The 18,821-nt window shown below is 51.4% G+C and overlaps 1 protein-coding gene across 1 annotated transcript in view; it reads right to left on the bottom strand.

Annotated features, from left to right (window-relative positions):
- The window catches only part of SPATA13 (spermatogenesis associated 13), a 151,208-nt gene that overhangs the window by 15,246 nt on the left and 117,141 nt on the right, over window positions 1-18,821 (bottom strand). The window contains 8 exon segments of the mRNA XM_032592630.1: window positions 1,111-1,142; window positions 1,145-1,191; window positions 1,193-1,259; window positions 1,262-1,286; window positions 3,207-3,392; window positions 3,983-4,029; window positions 4,032-4,161; window positions 5,539-5,675. Coding sequence (XP_032448521.1) covers window positions 1,111-1,142; window positions 1,145-1,191; window positions 1,193-1,259; window positions 1,262-1,286; window positions 3,207-3,392; window positions 3,983-4,029; window positions 4,032-4,161; window positions 5,539-5,675 — 671 coding nt within the window.

Below are 18,821 nucleotides of genomic sequence, written 5' to 3' on the forward strand. Positions count from 1 at the left end.
CCCTGCCCCCTGCAGCCTGACCTTCACCGACCTCTGAAGCTTCTCTCTTGGAACCTTCTGCTCTGGCCAAACAGGCCCTTCACCAAGTCCCAGACAGACCCAGTGCACTCGTGGGGCGGATGCTCCCCACTGCGTGGCCACCACGGCATTATCTTCAGCCACTTAAAATCAACCTACCCGAGGACCAGCTTCCGTTCTGCTGCCTCTGTATAGCCACTGGGGTCAGTACCCAGCAAGTGCTACCTGAGGAGCTGGCTTTGTCACTGCTATTATTGTTACCATAATTGTGTCCGTTTGGGCTGGGAATACAGTCTCCTTCCTCTGAAATCTGTTAGTATTAATCAGGGGCACTGAATCCTCAGTTGTTAAGCCCACGCCATCATCACAAGACTGTTCTGAGGTACTTACAGCGTCCACGCAGGGGTCTGAGAACTGCACACCCTCGGTCTGAACCTACACCTGCTCCTTACTAACGTGTGACCTTGAGGGGCGCCTGGGTGGCTCAGTCGGTCGAGCGTCCGACTTCCGCTCAGGTCGTGATCTCGTGGTTTGTGAGTTCAAGCCCCGCGTTGTGCTCTGTGCTGACCGCTCGGAGCCGCTTCCGATTCTGTGTCTCCCTCTCTCTCTGCCCTCTCCCCTGCTCCATGCTTTCTATCTCTTGCAAAAATAAACAAACATCAAAAAAAAACAAAACGTGTGACCTTGGGTCACTTGCTCTCTGGGCTAGTTTCTGCATCTGGAAATGGGTAAAATAATCAATCCTACCACGTCATAGCAGTACAGAAGCTAACACAAGAAAACCCTGAAAAGAGTGATTAACATATAATAGTTACTATGAGAGGGACTATGAGAAATTACTCCAAATACAACCCCCTAACTCCAAACTGCATAAAAGTGGGAAGATTCTAAAATCTTGAGGTATGTAGGTAAAGATTAACCATATAAACCAAGCAACTTAATTTACCACTGACATCTCCATTCCATAGGCAATTAATCCAGCAAACAAAGCAAGAAACAAAACAGAACAAAAAAGGACTCCTTTCTAGATTGGAGAAACATTTCAAAATTATTTGACCGGATGTGATTAATAAGACGTAACAGGTGACATACATGTTGCAGAAAGCAGGATCCTATTTCACTTAATGAGGTTCCTCTTTATTGTACTGTTTCTCAAGGTCTTCAGGAACTTTCTTGGAATTTGTAAATATCTTCAATGTTTCCAAAAATGGTGGCTAGTTGCGCAACAGTGAACATTCCGTGTGTTTGCGACATTGTCGGATATAGCCCTGCGAAACAGAGAAGTAAACTTTTAAAAATTAATTTGGAGATTCACAGAAATTATTTGAATAATACAGTGTTTTGGGCCCAAAGCCATTATCTTGGAGTAGATTTTAATTAGAGAAAATTATTTTACCCTATGGGTCCCTGATGGGGTAATCACACTTCCGCGACTGCAGTGTGCTATGAATATTTTTGAAAGAAAAGAGAACAACAGGTGCATGTGGTTGGATTTAGGAGGCAAGAAACTATATAAAGTTTTCAGATTATACTCATAAAGCAAAGTTGCAGGGTTTCAAACATGAGGGCTCAAACATTGGGACTGTCATACTTTTTCTAAACTCTTAAGATAATCATTCTCCCATCCCTAATTTCATTTCACAGCTGAGAAGACCTGTCAAATACAGAATGCCACAGCTTGCTGAACGGCTCATGCAGCCGGCTCACTGTCATGGCAAAGAGCCAAGGACATCTTACCCAAGGATTCCACCATTTCCTACTTTCTATATAGAGCACAGATCTGCAGATCTTTAATCCGAGGCCTGCCCGATCACAGCCCTACTCATTCCCTACGTACAACACCCTAGTTGTACCATGGCTTGGGTAGAAGTTAGTGTGGAAGGAAGGAAAGGCCACAAATGTGTGTAATAATTATCCCCAATCAGCATCATGTAATAACCTAGCCTAAGCGGACTACATGATAAAATACATACCGCTGCCACTTGGTCTGAACTTTAACACAAAGACAACGTAAAGGTTCAAGATACAGGCGGTAGGGCAGACCCGTCTGATTTAAATCCTAACCCCACCACTTTACTTTCTCTGTGCCTCAGTTTCCTCATCTGTAATAGGAGGGGTAGTAGGACCTGCCCGGTGAGTGTTTGTAGGAATTCATCCAGGTCAAAGGAAGGCACAAAGTCAAAGCTCGACAATTATTAAGACATGACTTATTTTCCTAAAATGGCACTTTAAAAAAACTCCCTTAACTTCTAGGGAACAGATGGTTAAAGCTAAACATCGCTCAGTCTTTCTCTGGCCAGCTAATCCACTCACTGGGCACTTGTCTCCCTTGCGTTTGTCTTTAGTGCTAAATGTTCACAGCTGAACTGAGAGTGCAGCACTCAGCACTCAGGGCCAGGCCAGCGGGAACGAGATGGGGCCAACACCAGCGGAGCGTAATGCTCGTACAAAATCCACAAAAACACAGAGGATCGTGGGAGACACAGAATTTATCACACAGTAGTTACCATGACACTGCAGAATATGGCTTTGAAAATCACTAGATAAAACCAAATTTTTTTTTTTTTTTTTTTTGGTCTGCATCTAACTGACTCAGAACCTAATCTGTGAGACAGCGATTGGATGTAGTGGGATCGTAAATAGTGACGCACATTTGTGGAATCGTGTGGGTTTCACCCGACGGCTGTTGCCTCCTCTGAAAGTCATTCACTCTGGGGGCGCCTGGGTGGCTCAGTCGGTTGAGCGTCCTACTCTGATTTCAGCCCAGGTCCCGATCCCAGGGTTGTGAGATCGAGCCCCGTGTCGGGCTCCGTGCTGAGCACAGAGCCTGCTTAAGATATTCTCTGTGCCCCTCTCCCTGCTTGCTCTCTCTCTCTTTCTCTCAATAAATAAGTAAATAGATAGATAAGTAAATAAAATTAAAAGGCAGAAAGTCATTCGCTCTGAATAACTTCAGGATGTCAGTCCTGAGAGTGTAGGAAAGAAAGCTGACTACAGCAGGGGGCCACTGATGCTCAACAAGGCAGACAAGTATTTCATGAGGGTGCAGTCTGTGCAGGGGCCGCATGGACAGACAGGGGAGGAAAAGTGAGGGCTACAGAGAAGTGTGTCTGACTGGGAACAGAAGAAAACCACACGGGCATATCCCACAGACAACGTGGGGGAGGCCGCGGGGTCCGGGGTCTTACCTCACAGATGTCCTTGAGGTGCTTGATGTACACCCGCTCAGTGTTCATGATCTCCTGGATGACATTGGTCCTCATCTGGTGCTTGCTCTCCAAGTGTCTGTGGCGGTTCTTGCCGGCATCCTCCTCCTGCTCCTCACCCTGGGTGCTGCTGGAATTCTCCGACAGCTCTTCCTGATTGACACGCAACTGCGGGCCACACACAGGTGACAGGTGACTCGGGGGGAGGCGGCGCCAGAAGCAGGCAGAAGGTCCCCCCCACCCAGGTTTCCACTTCTCCACGGCTGGTTAGGAAGGCAGCCTGGCCCTAGGCTACGTCTTCATGTACTTGGCAGGGCCACGGCTGGGCCGGCGGCTCAAACCAAGGCAGCAATGCCACAGTTAGTTGACCGTGGTTGAAATTTTTCCTTCAACCCATCTAATTTCTGAAAGGTTTCATTAAAATGATTACAAAGAGGGGCGCCTGGGTGGCTCAGTCAGTTAAGTGTCCGACTGCAGCTCAGGTCATGATCTTCGTGTCCGTGAGTTCGGGCCCCACACCGGGCTCTGTGCTGACAGCTCGGAGCCTGGAGCCTGCTTCGGATTCTGTCTCCCCCTCTCTCTGCCCTCCCCCACTCACGCTCGCTCGCTCTCAAAAATAAATAAACATTTAAAAAATTAAAAAATAAGTAAAATAACGTCACGACAAAGAACTGAGCCTGTAGAGAGCGGGCTTGAGCTGGACGCAGCTCTGCCGCCCCCCACAGGCAGCTGTGGGAAGGGGAAAGCGCCACACTTACTCTGACAAAGCTTGCGGGGAACCAGGCTTCCTTGTCTTCACTTCGGCCCACCACCAGTCCTTGTTAGAGGCTTCCAGAACCTGGATGACATCTCCTGCCTTGAAGCCCAGTTCCTGGTCGTCCATGGTCACGTGGTCCCATAGGGCCTCTGCGCAGACCACACTGCCATCGCTGATCAGCTGCAATGGGGACACGTGCTTAGCGTAAACTGCGGCGGGCAGATTGAGGGGACACAGACATCTTCCGCTGCTTCTCTGTACATACTGCTGGCTCCAGGTCAGTCCTTAGTGCTTGAGTGTTGTACAAAATGAGTTTCCTTATCAGGGAAAATCAGGTGGGTGTCTCTCATTGTTCCTAAAGGAAACCCCGTATCTATTTTTTTTTCCCAAGGAAGTATTAAAACGGCTCACTTATCTGTACATCAGTTATCTAACAATATGAATTATGGAATTTTCAGCCCCCAAGCAATTATCTGTTTCTGAGCAAACTAGATAACACAGAACCAAGCCTCCAATGGTTATGTATATACATTATAGTAAGACACTCACAGGTTCACCTAGAGATTACTCTCCATACTTCATTCATGGTCTGAATAAACTCTTAATCTAACTTGATAGTCTACTACAATTAAGAGGACACAGCGTGGTCTCCAGATATTTAACAGCTAATTTAAAAAGCCAGGAACAGACACAGCTCATCTGTTGGTCGGCCATAGGGCAGGTGGCTGTGGGTTCCTCTCGGCTCCCAGGGACACTGTCATCTTCTACAGCAACAACCGGTATTACTAATGGAGACGCTAACTCATTGAGAAGCGACATTCCATGCACTCTGGTCAACAACTCCAAAAGCCAGGGTGTCTTCTAGAAAGAGTTCCATAAAAGGAGCTGCAGATGCCCAGTGGTGGAAAGAACACCAAATGTGTAGTAAGAAATACGTGGCTGGGGCGCCTGGGTGGCGCAGTCGGTTAAGCGTCCGCTTCAGCCAGGTCACGATCTCGCGGTCCGGAGTTCGAGCCCCGCGTCGGGCTCTGGGCTGATGGCTCGGAGCCTGGAGCCTGTTCGGATTCTGTGTCTCCCTCTCTCTCTGCCCTCCCCCGTTCACGCTCTGTCTCTCTCTGTCCAAAAATAAATAAAAATGTTGAAAAAAAAAAAATTTAAAAAAAAGAAATACGTGGCTAATTTCAGGTCTGCCATTTGCTAGCAAGTGTTGCGGCCTTTGAGTCTCTGAGTGTGTATTAAAATACGGGTAGTAATTATAACATCTACCTCTGCGATCGGCTGTGAGATCTTTCTGGGAAAACGCAAGGAAGAGCATTTCTGAACAGCACTATCCAAACACTAATGACTGCCGCCCTTATGACTTAGAGCAACGTGAGAGCTTTGGTTATCTAGAAAACTTAGTCACATACGTTGTCTTTGAAAATGCCACGATATCAGAGTTCTAGGTTTGGGGATAGGCTTAGCGAGAAAGAATCAAGAGGGCCAAGTCTGAAGTGACCGTGTACCCTGAGAGTCGGGTCTCCAAGACCCGCCGTTGTTGTGTGTGATTCCAGTACCCTCGTTGATGGCCAGCTGTTCCCCGCCCGGCTGGAGGTATCTGGGGTTGGCCTGACAGATGTCTTCATAGCTGTAATCCTCCTCGCTGCCGTTGTCATCCACTAAGGCAGAGGACTCGGTACCCCCCTCTGAAGAGACTGAGAAAGAAATGGCATGGTTTACGGTTTAAAAAACACAGCGAAGGCAAACTAAATGACCTCTGAGAACAGTACTCCCAAGGGGAAGTAAGCATTTCCGTCTTCCCAGAAAGAGAAATCATGATAAGATGTGTATAGATCTATTAATCCCCAAGTAGAACGCCGTGCTAAGTAAGAGCTGCGGTCGAGGGTTACGGGAAGTGGGGATGAGAACGGCTCGGAGGGCACCGCCAACGCTCACACACGGCATTACTTTGCGGGTGAGGATGGTGAGTGAACCGTGTGTCATCTGGCTGGCAACTTGTGCTCCAAAGGAGACCTAAAAAATATCCATAAAGTGTTCTGCCTCCGTCTTTCACCTGCAAGGCAGTGGTGCTACTAAAATCAAAAGGTGTTGATGGTGTCCTAAGTGGAGACCCGCAGTCATTCTCTCCAAGTGCCTACAACGTGAAAGGGCTCGAACTCATAATATCGGAGTGAGGAATTAGGTACCGCACCTTTGCCAAAAAAAGAGAGAAAGACCTTTCAAGGACGGGTATAGCGCTTGGGACCGCCCACCTTGGCATTCAGAACCCCCCCCCCCCCCCCCCGGGGCAGTGACGTAGTCTCCTGGTGGCTAATTAATCTGTCCTCCAGCAGAGGGAATCGTAGAGAGAGAACGTTCCTTGTGAAGAGAACGGGAAAGACCTGCGCAAGCAGCAGCCGGCTCTTCAAGGTGGCTCTTGACGGAGAGCAAACCGTGGCTCGATCTGAAGCACGTGGTACACGGACACCAGTCCCCCCGACAGAAGAGGAGACTGGAAAAGTAAGGGAGGGGGAGCTTCGAGTGCTACGGTAGGCAGGGGGTGGCTCCTTCAGGGTTGTGAGAAAGGAAGGGACAGGGGTCGAAGGGAGGCCCCGACACCACAGGCGGAGAACAGGTTTCCGAGTCCTTCGGTCCGGTCTGAATCGCAGCCCAGCCCCTCCACGGGCACGGGAGCCGGCAACTTACTCCTTGAGCTTCACCTCCCCCAGCTGTACAAAGCGTTTTTTCTTTCTGGAGAATGAGGTGAGGGGACGCGTGTCAAGTGCCCAGCGTCCTTGATTCCCGGTCGGGCCTCACCAGGGGAGGGTTTCGCCGGGAGGGCGGCGCGCGAGGCCGGAGCCTGGCCGGACGACGACGCTTGGCGACACTGGCGGAGGGAGGGGCCGGGGTGGAGGCGGGGCCGGGAAACCCGCGGGGAGACGGTGGGCGGGCTGGAGACAGCGGGGCGGAGCGGCCGCACCAGGGAACCCGCGCGGGGAAGGGCCACGAAGGGTGTGGTCTGCGGAGGCTGAGCCCACGACGACGGAGCCACAGAGAGGATGAAGTCCGCGATGATCTGGAGGATCCCCCGTTACCGTTACCGGCGGAAGTACCAAGAGGCAGAGTCCGAGAAGCCAGCGTGGTGCGAAGGACGAAGGCCGGTTCGGGACGGCGGTGGGAGCGCGCCGTCTGCTCTGGCCTCGTCCAGGGACTGGCGAGTCTGGGTTTCCGGTAACTACCCTCCGGGGGCAGGTCTTCTCTCCAAGCAACTGTTTGTCTGTCTGTTTTTTAATGAGATAGCTCCCGTTCCGTGTTTTGTGCTAAGTCTGCCGACTGGCGTCGCCTCCCACCGCCCCGCGGCACTTCCGGGGCTCCACAGACCACCCGGCCGAGGCCACGGCCCGAGCGCGGCACACCAGGCCCCACGCTTCCCTCCCGCCACCTCGGCCACGCTGTCGCGGTGAACGACTTTTTGGCGGAAACACACCTTGGGAACAGAGCCTCGAATTCTTACCCTAAACCCACGGTAACTATGGAGAACGACTGGCAACGACGGGCGCCGAGCCACACTGCGGAAGTTGGCCCCGGGGCACACCTCGCGCGCTGGGGTCTGAAGCTCTCCTCTCTGGGCACACACGGGCCCGCGATCACGACGACGGATTCAGGCCAAGTGAAGGAAACCGGGGAGGCTCAGGGAGCAGGGAGCAGATGGGGGCACGACGGAGGGGGAGCGGCCCCCCCTCCCTCGACGCCCACCCCCTCGCCCGGGTGCGGGACGCCGCGCCTCTCCGCGACGCCCGACAGGCCGGGTCTCCACGGGGGCCGTGCTTTACGGCTGCCTTCTCACGGCCTGGGGTGCCCCCTCGGAACGCGGCAGCCCCCACGGCCCAGCCGCAGTCCCCCCTTCTTCGAGCCCCGCTCGGCTTACTTTTACGGCAGCGGGTGCCTGGTGACTCGCGGCCACGGGGCGGCCTCTCTCTGTCCCGCCAGGACAGCGGGCGGGACGTGGCCTCCCCACGCCCGGGGCAGCGCACCGGGTGGCAGGGCGGGAGCTCGGAACGACAGGGCGACTCTGCGGCGAGTCGTCGGGGCTCTGAGGCCGGGGGTGCCGGGCGCCGACACACCCTCTCCCACTACGCTAGTCCCTCCCTGTCCCCATGCTCAGCCCGGTTCGGGCGACGCGGCGGAGGCGGCCTGTATCCGAGAGGGGAGACGTGCGATGTGAGCGGCCTCGAGGGCGAACGGGTGCAGGGGCGGAGCGTCCCGGACCCGCCCACCAAGTCCAGAAGCCGGCGGACCCCTAGCTGGCGCCCGGCTGACCCAGGTGAGGGGCGTGGCGGGGTGGCGGCCGGCGGCCCTGCGAGCGTGCGTCCGGCCCAGCGGGCGGCCACGCCACACAGCAGGACTTCGTCCCGGCGCTTCTCTCTGGAGTGCAATGCTGGTGGTGCCGGGGTTGAGGGTGGGGGATCTGGAGCCGCGTGGTGACTTGTGCGTCCCAGGCGGTGGTCAGAGGGCTTGCGGGCAGAGGACCTGGGTGTCACCCGGGTCTAGGACACTTTCCCGGTGTGTGTATTTGGGGGGGTGGGTGGAGGAGAGAAAGTCTTAAAGAAGCAAACATAAACCTTCTGCACACGCGTGAGTCTTTCTCATTAGACCACAGAAAACCACACTAAAGCTCCAAGCCGTCTCTACCCGGAGTCCTGGGAGCAGCCGCCAGACCATGACGCCCAACAACTACCTTCGGCAACGGCTGAAATGCTCTAATGCCCCTGGTAAGGAAGGAAGGTACGTGCGAGCCCTCGGTCTTCAAGGGGGCCAAAGCGGCAGGAGCTGCAGACTTCAGCGAACACTGACCCGCCACAGCCTGGCACCAACGGCATCTCTCCCGGTCACGTTTCGGCCGTGGCTCCTGAGCCAAAAGGAGTGAGATACAGTAAAATAAAGGTGCCTGGGCCTCCTGCCCACGGCAAAGCCCTGAAAACGACACTCTTCCCCTCAAAGACCCACTCAAGAAGGTTTACCGGGGAGAATTCTTACCGTCTGATCTGGCTATTGCCATGAAAATCAGTAAGAGGGGAAAAAAGCAACAACAAAGGCCAATGGTGGTTACGTACAAATGCACAATTTACAGGAGTCTAGTGAGAAAGGGATCCCGTCGAAAGAATGCTAAACTTCCCCAAGAGGTAGCGGGATAAAGTGGTCTGGACACAGGTAAGGACCTTCATCCACTGAACGATCTCTGGGTTGCCATCGCAAACACTCAGAACACCATCCTGACTGAGGGGCACCATGAGAAAGATTTCAACAGTGACAGTGTCACCAGCATGGGTTGGTGTTTACTAATCACTGTGGAAACAAGATGGTGCTAGGCACTGGGGTCAGCTGACTCAGACTTCCAGGGGTAAACGGGGTATGCCAGGAGGCCTGGGGCAGGAGGGAAAGCCTAAGGGGCGTGGAGCGACAATATCTGGGCGAATGAAGGTCCTAGCTTTACTAACCGTCGAGCTCAATGACCTTTGAGCCACTCGTTTACCCTCTTCCAACCTCAGTTTTCTCATCCGTACAAGGGGAGTAAGTTTTTACACGGCATGTCTCCAGAGGCGTTCTTGCTCTTCTGCCTCACACGTCCCCCGTCCAGCTCCTCGGCAAACCCCGACTCTCGCTTCGGAAAGCATCCAGAACCTGCTCAGTTCCCACTGCTCTCCCGCGAGCTCACTCCAGCAGCCCCTCGCCACGTGCCAGGATTCTCACCAAAGAAGCCACAACCATCCTGTCGCTCCGCTGCTCCAAGCCGTCGGGGGAAAGCCCAAGTCCCCGAAGACGGCCTCCTGCCCCAAACGCGCTCTGCGCCTCCCAGCCCTGTCACCGGCTGTGGCTCTGCTGGCTGCCCGCCTCGTAGCCCGGGTCTCCCTCCTCGGGGTGTGCTGTTCCCTGCACCTGGCATCCTCACGCGAGCACTCAGGCAAGTCCTTCCCTGACCGGCGCACTCAGAACCTCCACTCTCTCCAGCCCCGATCTGCTTTCCCGATTCCTTTTTCTGCACGGCACTTCTCACCATCTAACACGCTTCGTCTGCTGTCTGTGTCTCCAAGTGAAGGCAGTGATCTCGTCTGCTTTGTTCTTAACTGTATTTCTAGTATCTGGACCACTGCCTGGCACACACAGGCACTCACTAAGTATTCGCTGGATGGACGGACGGACGGACAGACGGATGGATGGATGGAAATACACCAACATACAGTCTAAGAGCAGGCCTTTGGGTCAGACAGACTTGGCTTCAAGTAACAGTGCTGCATAAAAATGATTTGGTTTCTTTTTTAATAGTTTCGAGTCCTTGGTAAAGTTTCTTTCTCATTTTTTCCACCCACCCAAACGGTCAGAGAAAGACAGTAATACCCATCTCACAGGGTCGTTTGTCAATCCTCAACAAGTTGCTGTTGTTACCTTGCTGTGAGCCTCAAGTGAAATGGTGATGTAGGAAAGCCTTCTGTAAACTGAAAAGTATCACAGAAGTACCAGGTTCTTTGCCTCGGCCTCACGACGTGAGGCCAGGCACAGGGTTATTGCTTGGCAGGACTCAGCTCATACAATCCTCATGGCGATGCTGTGTGGCAGGTACTAATCTCCCCAACTTCCAGACAAGCGAACTCAAGTCCCAATACGACACGGCGTGTGCAGTGGAGACCAAGCCAACGTCATCAGCTCCCACTCACTGGTGTTACCACCCCTGCCAGGACTACCTCTGTTATCAGTGACGAGACAAAAATACTGGACAGATAGTAAAAATGGCTTCCCACCCCAATTTTAGTACTTCTAAATCATTCTGGAGCATGGCAAGGTTCACCCAGCCCCTGCTCCTCGTGACTACCTTTTCTTCCCACTCCTAATCCCAGTCCCCACCTGGGTCTGCAATGATCTGATTTTGTTTTATCCTTTTCCTTTCCTGACCCGCAAGTCCCTTCTAAGTCGATGACTCCTGTTTACGCACATCTTATGGAGTTGGATTTTTCAATGTCTACTGTCCAGATGGGAGGGATTTTAGTCCTACAGTTCGATGCTGTATCTGTGCACACGTACTGTATTTACATGCGTGTTTCCCTTTGGAGACCCTAACTTCCTTTAGGGAAGGGACAGAGTCTATTTTTGTATCCCTGGCACCTAGCGTAATACCTGGCAGAGAAAAGGCACTCAAAAATTGTTTAACCGAACTGCAACTTGCTGACGAGTAAACTAAGGTTCCAAGAACTTTTAACTATTTAACTGGGCTACCCGGAGTCGGGTCCGAAGCAGGGTACACACGCTGGGCTTCCTGATTTCCATCCCCACCAGCCATCCTATGTATCACTTCCAAGAACAACTTCTTTTTTTGTTGGTACCTTTCCTTTTTTTCCTTCCTTCCTTCCTCCCTCCCTCCCTCCCTCCCTCCCTCCCTCCCTCCCTCCCTCTTTCTTTCTCTCTCTCTCTTTCTGTCTTTAATGTTTTATTTATTTTTTGAGAGACAGAGCATGACCACAGGAGGAGCAGACAGAGAGGGAGGCACAGAATCCACGGGAGGCTCCAGGCCCTGAGCTGTCTGCACAGAGCCCAATGTGGGGCTCGAACTCACAAACGGTGAGATCGTGACCCGAGCCGAAGTTGGATGCTTAACCGACTGAGCCACCAAGGCGCCCCTCTTTGTTTAAGTATAGTCGACACACGATGTTACTTAAGTGCGAGGTGTGCAACAGCCATTCGACCACACTGTGCTGTGCTCGCACGTGTAGCTACCATCTGCTCCCACACAGCACTATCACAGCATCACGATATTCCTTATGCTGTGCCTTTTATTCCCATGACTCACCCAAGGTAGACTTCTGGAAGCACTGGTTTCATCACGTTCACTAGAAACCACACAGGACTTAACAACTGCATGCTGGCAAAACTCTCCCATGATCTGGCCCCACTCTGCATAAGCCACCTCGTCTCTCACTGTGCACCAAACACAGACAGGTCTGCGCCACCGCCCAAGTGGACCGCAGGTTTCTTCACGCTGCGGGAGCACCTCCTCACCAAGTGAACGTGGTCTCATTCAACTCACCGCCTTCAAAATCTTCAACTACAGATGAAGGTTAGTCATCATGGCTGTCTATTTAGGGGAATTTTGCATGATGTGGAGCTGCTATAAATTCTCAACATGTACCTCAGCACCATTAGGAGAAATAAATATGTTCTAGTAATAAGAGTACATTCAGTGTCTTCCTTTCTCCCTTTCTATTGTGGTAAGAAACCACGTACCATTAAATTAGCCATCTTGGCCATTTTTAAGGGTACAGTTCAATATTAAGTGTATTCACATTGTTGTAAACAGATCTCCAGAACTTTTTCATCTTGCAAAACCGCAACCTTATACCCACTAATAACGGATTCTCCCCCCTTCCTTGGCAGCCACCTTCCCACTTTCTGTTTCTTTGATTTGGACTACTTTAGATACTTCATTGTAAGTGGAGTCATACACTATTGGCCCTTTTGTAACTTGCTTAATTTCACTTAGCACAATGTCCACACGGTTCATCCGTGTAGCGGAACGTATCAGAACTTCCTTCCTTTTGAAGGTGGAACAATATTCCATTGTACACATACACTGTGTTTTCTACACCCGTGCACCTACTGAGGGACATTTGGGTTGCTCCCAGCTCTTGGCTCTTGTAAGTAATGCTGCAATGAGCATGGGTATGCAAATGTCTCTTTGAGATACTGCTTTGACTTCTTTTGGATATATACCCAGAAGTGGGATTGCTGGGTTAGGCGGTAATTCCATTTTAACCTTTTTCGTAACTTCCATCCTGTTTTCCATAGTGGCTGTACCACTGTATATTCTCAACAACAGTGCACGGGGTTCCAGTTTCCCCACATCCTTGCCAAATGTATCTCTTCTGTTGAATATATAGGTGTGGAAAAGCCATTTTTTGAAAACAATCTTGTAAGCACACAGCAAAGACTGTTGAGAATGAAAATCGCTTTTAAAACCCCAAAGCCCACGGGGCGCCTGGGTGGCTCCATCGCTTCAGTGTCCGGCTCTGGGCTTCCGCTCAGGTATGATCTCACGGTTCGTGGGTTCGAGCCCTGTGTTGGGTTCTGCGCTGACAGCAAGGAGCCTGCTTGGGATTCTCTCTCTCTCTCTCTCTCTCTCTCTCTCTCTCTCTCTCTCTGCCCCGCCCTGCTCAGGTTCTCTCTCCTTCTCAAAATAAATAAACATTTAAAAAATCATTTAAAACCCCAAAGCCCTAGATATAATACGAGAGCAGAGACGGGGTGTTCTCATTCCATAGCACTTCTTACAGGTGTGGTCAAACCGAAGGAGAACCTCCTTTATCACCTAAAAGCTCTGCATACAGAGTTTTGGCACATACCTCTGGCCAGGGCCAATTCCAAAACAGCCACACGCCTCTTTCCGTAGAGTAAATATATGTAAATATTCTAAACCTGCATAAAATGATTTTTTAACGTTCTTGTTGAATCGTCAGCATCCTTCTGGAGGCACTGCACGTGGGCCCCCTCCTTCCCGTGGCCCCGCTTATACAGTCAGATCTTCGGATTCAGCTCTGAATTCTCTCCCCTCCAAACGCCTGCTTACTTCCTGAAGGAACTGGTCACCTCTCCAGGCTGCAGCAGCTGCCTGAGGAAAAATCCCCGGGCCACATTTGCAGCCTGGCCAGAGGCAGCTTCAGGAACAACCGGACGGAGCCACGTAGTCATAGAGCAGAGACTACTTTTAAGTCAGCAGGACCGTCGCAAATACAATTAGAGACGATACAATTAGGGATGACATAAGATTTTTTCGAAAAAAGGCCAACAATAAACAGCTTCCACATTCCTCAGGAAAACATTCCTCTGTCTGAACTCAGACTTTACGCTGGTGAAGGGACGAAACCTGGCCACCGACTCCAAAGGTGAATTTGTCATGACGGGAAATATCACACATCACCAACAATGGAAAACTTTACTTTGTAACATGTACCAAAGGATAAGGATTTCCCACAGGAGTCTGATTTACACACACAGAAAACAGGCCTGTGTCCTGGTAGGAGCGTTTGTCGGGACCCGCAACATGTCTGCTCCCACTTGGCTTACTTTTACGTGTTTAAGGGCTTTTGAGCAGAGTGATGGATTGCAAATTGGTCTGGGAGTCCAAAGACCTTGGTTCGGGTCCAGCAAGACCACACAGAAAAAGGCCCTGAGCTCTCTGAGTCTTCGCTTTCTCTTCTGCAACTGAGAAAAATGGCACCCCTCTTGTGTCTCACGGGTTCGTGGGGAGGGCAGGTGGCGGGGAGCAGGTGAAGGGTTTTGTCAAATAAAAGGAAGGGAAGAACGAACAAGCGGGCTTCACAATGAGGCACGTGGCATGGAGTCATTCTCACGTTAGCTGTCGTCACGATGTCCTGACTCCCAACACGGAGTACCTACCGGGCGTCCCTCTTCCTGCCTGTGCGGCTGCTCCGTGAGGATTTCCCCTCACCAAACCGGACTGACTGCAGGGAAATTCCTGCACTTGGAATCATCTGTTACAAACATATATTTTAGCAAACCTCCTGCTGGTCACTCAGACTTCCTCAGGTTTGAGATAAGCCAGTCTCACTTCCCATGTTAGAAACGGAAACGGCCAACACAAGGGAGGCAGCCAGGCAGGCAGCTTGCGCTCAGCTCAGGGCTGTGAGCAGCTCTTACAAAGCCACTGCTGTTTGGGCCAAACGCCTGAGCACCCGGAGTGACTCTCGAGCCACAGAGATGCACGTAGAGGAAATGACCTAGGCCCCGGGGGCCCTGGCCCTTCAACGCCAAAACATGGCACACCACTTCCAGGGCCATTCGTCTTCAGTGGCCCCCACACACCCAGCGTGGATGGCACCCAATCACACGGGGAATGTGTATTAGAATAAAGATTCCTGTCCTACGCTGGACCACGGAACCAAGTTCTCAAGGAGAGTGGAGCTGTTTGCCGAGAATCCATTTCGAAAAGCACACTGAGTGATTCTGACATCTGGCTAAATGTGGGACCCACGGGAATTAAGGCCAGACTGACTTAAACCCGCACGCAGAGATTTGCTCTAGGACACATGTGTTCTGTTGCCTATCCACACAGCAAGACACGATTTGGAGGGCAACGGGCTCGGATCTCACTGGTTGTGAAAACCTCTGCTTTGGCTACTTTGTACCCCTGAATGTTCCCTGTATTGACAAAAAAGGACAAAATCCCTTTGTCCATGCTGACCTCTCCACCTGGAACAGCATTCCCACCCAAAGAGCCGATCGAATTTGGACTCATCCTTTGAGGCTGCTCGGCTCCCACTTCTTGGTGATGGGTTCCAAGACTTTTTTCCTATTATCCCCTGACCCCCGCAGTAAGTCTCTGCCTGTGATACTCCAGAAGCACGGTAGCTCACCTCTTAAAATATTCATCACATTTACACAGTTGTATTTTAGCTGTTTAGCTACAATACTCTAGTTTGCTGTTCATGTGTCTGTCCCTGCCCAACCCCTATCCCAGGGAACTAACTTTCTTTAGGGAAAAGAAACATGCATACTAGTCAGTGTCACTTGACTGGATGAAAGCCTTGAAATATCTTTCATATCTAGAATTTAGAATGTTACTGTCATGAAAGTCACTTTTGTGCCTAATCTAGACTTGGAACCCATTTTCCATAAATAGTATTTTTGAGCCTTTTAAACATATCGACAGGAAGATCAAACAGGATCCCAGAAACGGACATGCTGGCCTTCACTGCAAACCTTTTATAACGTCTGTGGGTCTTTCGAAAATAATTCTCCCAGCATACAGCTCTCTGTGTGGATTCAACTTGGGACCACTGCTGACTTCTGCTGCCCAGGACGGTGACGGGAATAAGTTACACCACAATGGAGCTTCATTGACACCAAACCCCCGACAGTGGATTTTGTTTCTACCAACGGTTTCGTCAATTTTGCTTCAAACTACCCGTGAATCCTCTTGCCGCTTCTCAATCTAAAGTCAAAACTTGCCCTAGAGTTGTGTCACATATGCCCTATCTCATTAAGAAAAAAGTCCGCCTGTGCTCATCCGTAAAGTGGGTATTTAGAGCCCTCAGGTACGAGGGTCTGGGCCAAGACGACGCCCCCGACGTCTCCCCTCCACTCTCTCCTGAGAACACAAAGTCCTCAGCTTCCGCCTGTTCTGGAAGCTCGCCCTCTGTCCTGTCTCCAATTCAGATGTGGGATTCAGGCCCTGCGTTTCTCACCGTCTCGCCGCGACCCCTCAGCTTTTACTTCTGGCTTGTCCCCGGGAGTCCTCTTAGCAAGCTGCCGCTTCTCCTGGGGTTTCTGGTTCTGACCAGGGCTCCCCACGCTGCCACCTGTGGATCCGTCCTGGGCTCCTCTCCCCCACTTGGCTACCTGCCCCCCCAGCAGCTCTCTGGGCTAGGTCTCACCACCCCTGTCAGCTCCTGACGGCTGCTTCTTGGCTGGCTGCACAAATCCTGAGCAGGAACCTGCCTGGTTTCACCACATCCTTGGAATGAACTCTTAGCGTGTACCAGGCACTGCGCTAAACACTTACTATGAATCATCTCAGTCGAGCCTGGTAAGCATCTTGGAATTATTACTGTTCATTTATAGAGCAGGAAATTGTGGCTCAAAGAGGTTAAGTAACTGCTCCCAAATGGTGGGGCTGGAATTCAAACCCAGGTCTGTCTGGCTCTAAAACAATCTTGCTACACACCTGCCACAGTCCTGGCCTCACTTAGCTCACGTGGACAGGACCACGACCTGGTGGCCCATCCTCCCCGGCACCCACCTTCCCCCTGCCTGTCCCCGGCAGGAGCTTCCTCCAGACAGGAGAGTCATCAGGCTGTCCCTCAGGGTCCCCCCGCCCCTCCCCTGGCCCCTGCCCAATCAGGGTGCTCAAATAAAATAGAACCCACAATTTAGCAAACTCCATACTTTGTCTTATGCTGGCATATCATTTAAAGTTGACTAAATACTGTGTTTGCTATCATTTCCTGCACACACACACACACACACACACACACACACACACGCATAGTATTCTGAGTATATGAAGAAGTCTTTGGAACACTGAACCAGTAAACATTCAGAGCAGGAAAAGAGACAATTTCTACAGAACTGGCCTTCCCAGTTAGAGAGAGTTCCTTCCTTTTCTTTGCAGTCAGGCTCGTCAAAGGAACAGAGCCACCTGTGGAGGTAGGGCAGGAGCGAGGGAGCCCCAACGGAACATAGGCGGGGGGCAGGGTGCAGAGCCTTGCACAGAAGATTCTGCCCCGCTGCCTCTCTTCAGCTACATAGAGAGCATTCCACCCAAAGCGAGAGGCTGGGTCAGGCCTTCCCTTGGCCTTTGCATGAGTGTGGGAAGAAGGGCTGGGAATCTTGCCCGGGGAGTGGAGGAATGCTGGGAGGAGGAGCAGGGGACAGCAGGGGCTCCCATCACTGACCGCCCGGCCGCCTCTGCTCTCCCACGCGATGGCTTGGCTGGCTTGGCTGGAACAAACACACAGATGCACCCACTGGTGCTCAGGACGAGGGGGGGCGGCCAGCTCCCCTCTGGTCTCTACTCCAGCCTCCGTTGGGCCATGTCAAGCATGGGACCATGGTGCCCGGCTGCTCAAGCTGACAAGCACAGCCAACTGGTAGGCAGGTCTGTGCTCTGAATGCAGTGATCAGTGGGCAGCTTTTTGGTGAAACGGAGTACACGGTTGGTCTTGTTTTTTTTTTAATCTCCAGACACAGAAGCCATAACCACATCCCTGTCTGCTCTGAGCCAACACAGAAAACCCATCACAACGAGATGAAGCACAAACTCCAATGGTCTTGCCCCAGCGAGGCCCGAGGCTGCCTTCGAGCTGTCAACCACAATTCTTCCATTCCATGCTGAGTTACTGGCATTGGTTTCAGGCAAAAACAGAGGCAAGACTTTCAAAAGCATCCTATTGTATCCACATTGTAGCAGATGGCTAAAATTCTTGGTTTTTTCTTACTCCTTTTAAAGACTACAATCTGTAACTTTCTAGTGTGAGAGTACCACAGTTCCTTCACATTTAAGTAGGAACTGCTTTAGTTGACAACATTCACAAAAATACCAAAAAGAGGGAGAACAGTGCAGTCACAGAACATGGGGCATTATCACTTTTGAAAACAGTAAACAGTCTTTCTCAGAAATCAATTCGTAGCCTTACACGCCCCAAGTTAGCAAGGAACATTTTTACAGACAGCCCAACAATAAGCTCCCAATTTCATGTAATACGAGCAAAAACCAGAACGATAAAAACCAGAGCCATAACTCATACAGGACGCTTGCTTCTTTTTGTCTATTTCACACTAACTGCTATACCATAAACAAAGCCACTTTCTTTGATTTACTACATCCACAATTAAGAGTGCCCTCAGACGCTGCACTAGGACGAATGAGCTTTCACAGACACACTCACACCGACAAGCAGCAGCAGAGAGAAAGCACTGTAACTTGGACAGAAACAGACTGGAATCAGCAACATTGGCACGATATAATAATTCATTCTGCGCACACATACCCATGTGAAGGCTTTCCAGACTCCAGAATCTTGCTATTTCCCCTCTAGCTACCATCCTTCTCTTTGAAAAACAGCCACATTCAGAGCGGGACTGGGGTGTGACTGAGCATCACGGAGAATCACACAGGCTCTCGGCTACGGAAACCGCAGAAATCGCTTATTCACTGCTTTGACGCTGTGCACACTCCCGGCTGGAGCCTGCCTAGAAGCGGACAGCTCGCTCACTGCTCAGGGTTGCTAAGGTCAGCGGCACCAGGCGGCCCACGGACGTCAGGGAGGAAGTTCTAAACTCAAGCAAAGCCTCCA

This window comes from Lynx canadensis, chromosome A1 (assembly GCF_007474595.2).
Source record: "Lynx canadensis isolate LIC74 chromosome A1, mLynCan4.pri.v2, whole genome shotgun sequence".
Taxonomy (NCBI): Eukaryota; Metazoa; Chordata; class Mammalia; order Carnivora; family Felidae; genus Lynx; species Lynx canadensis.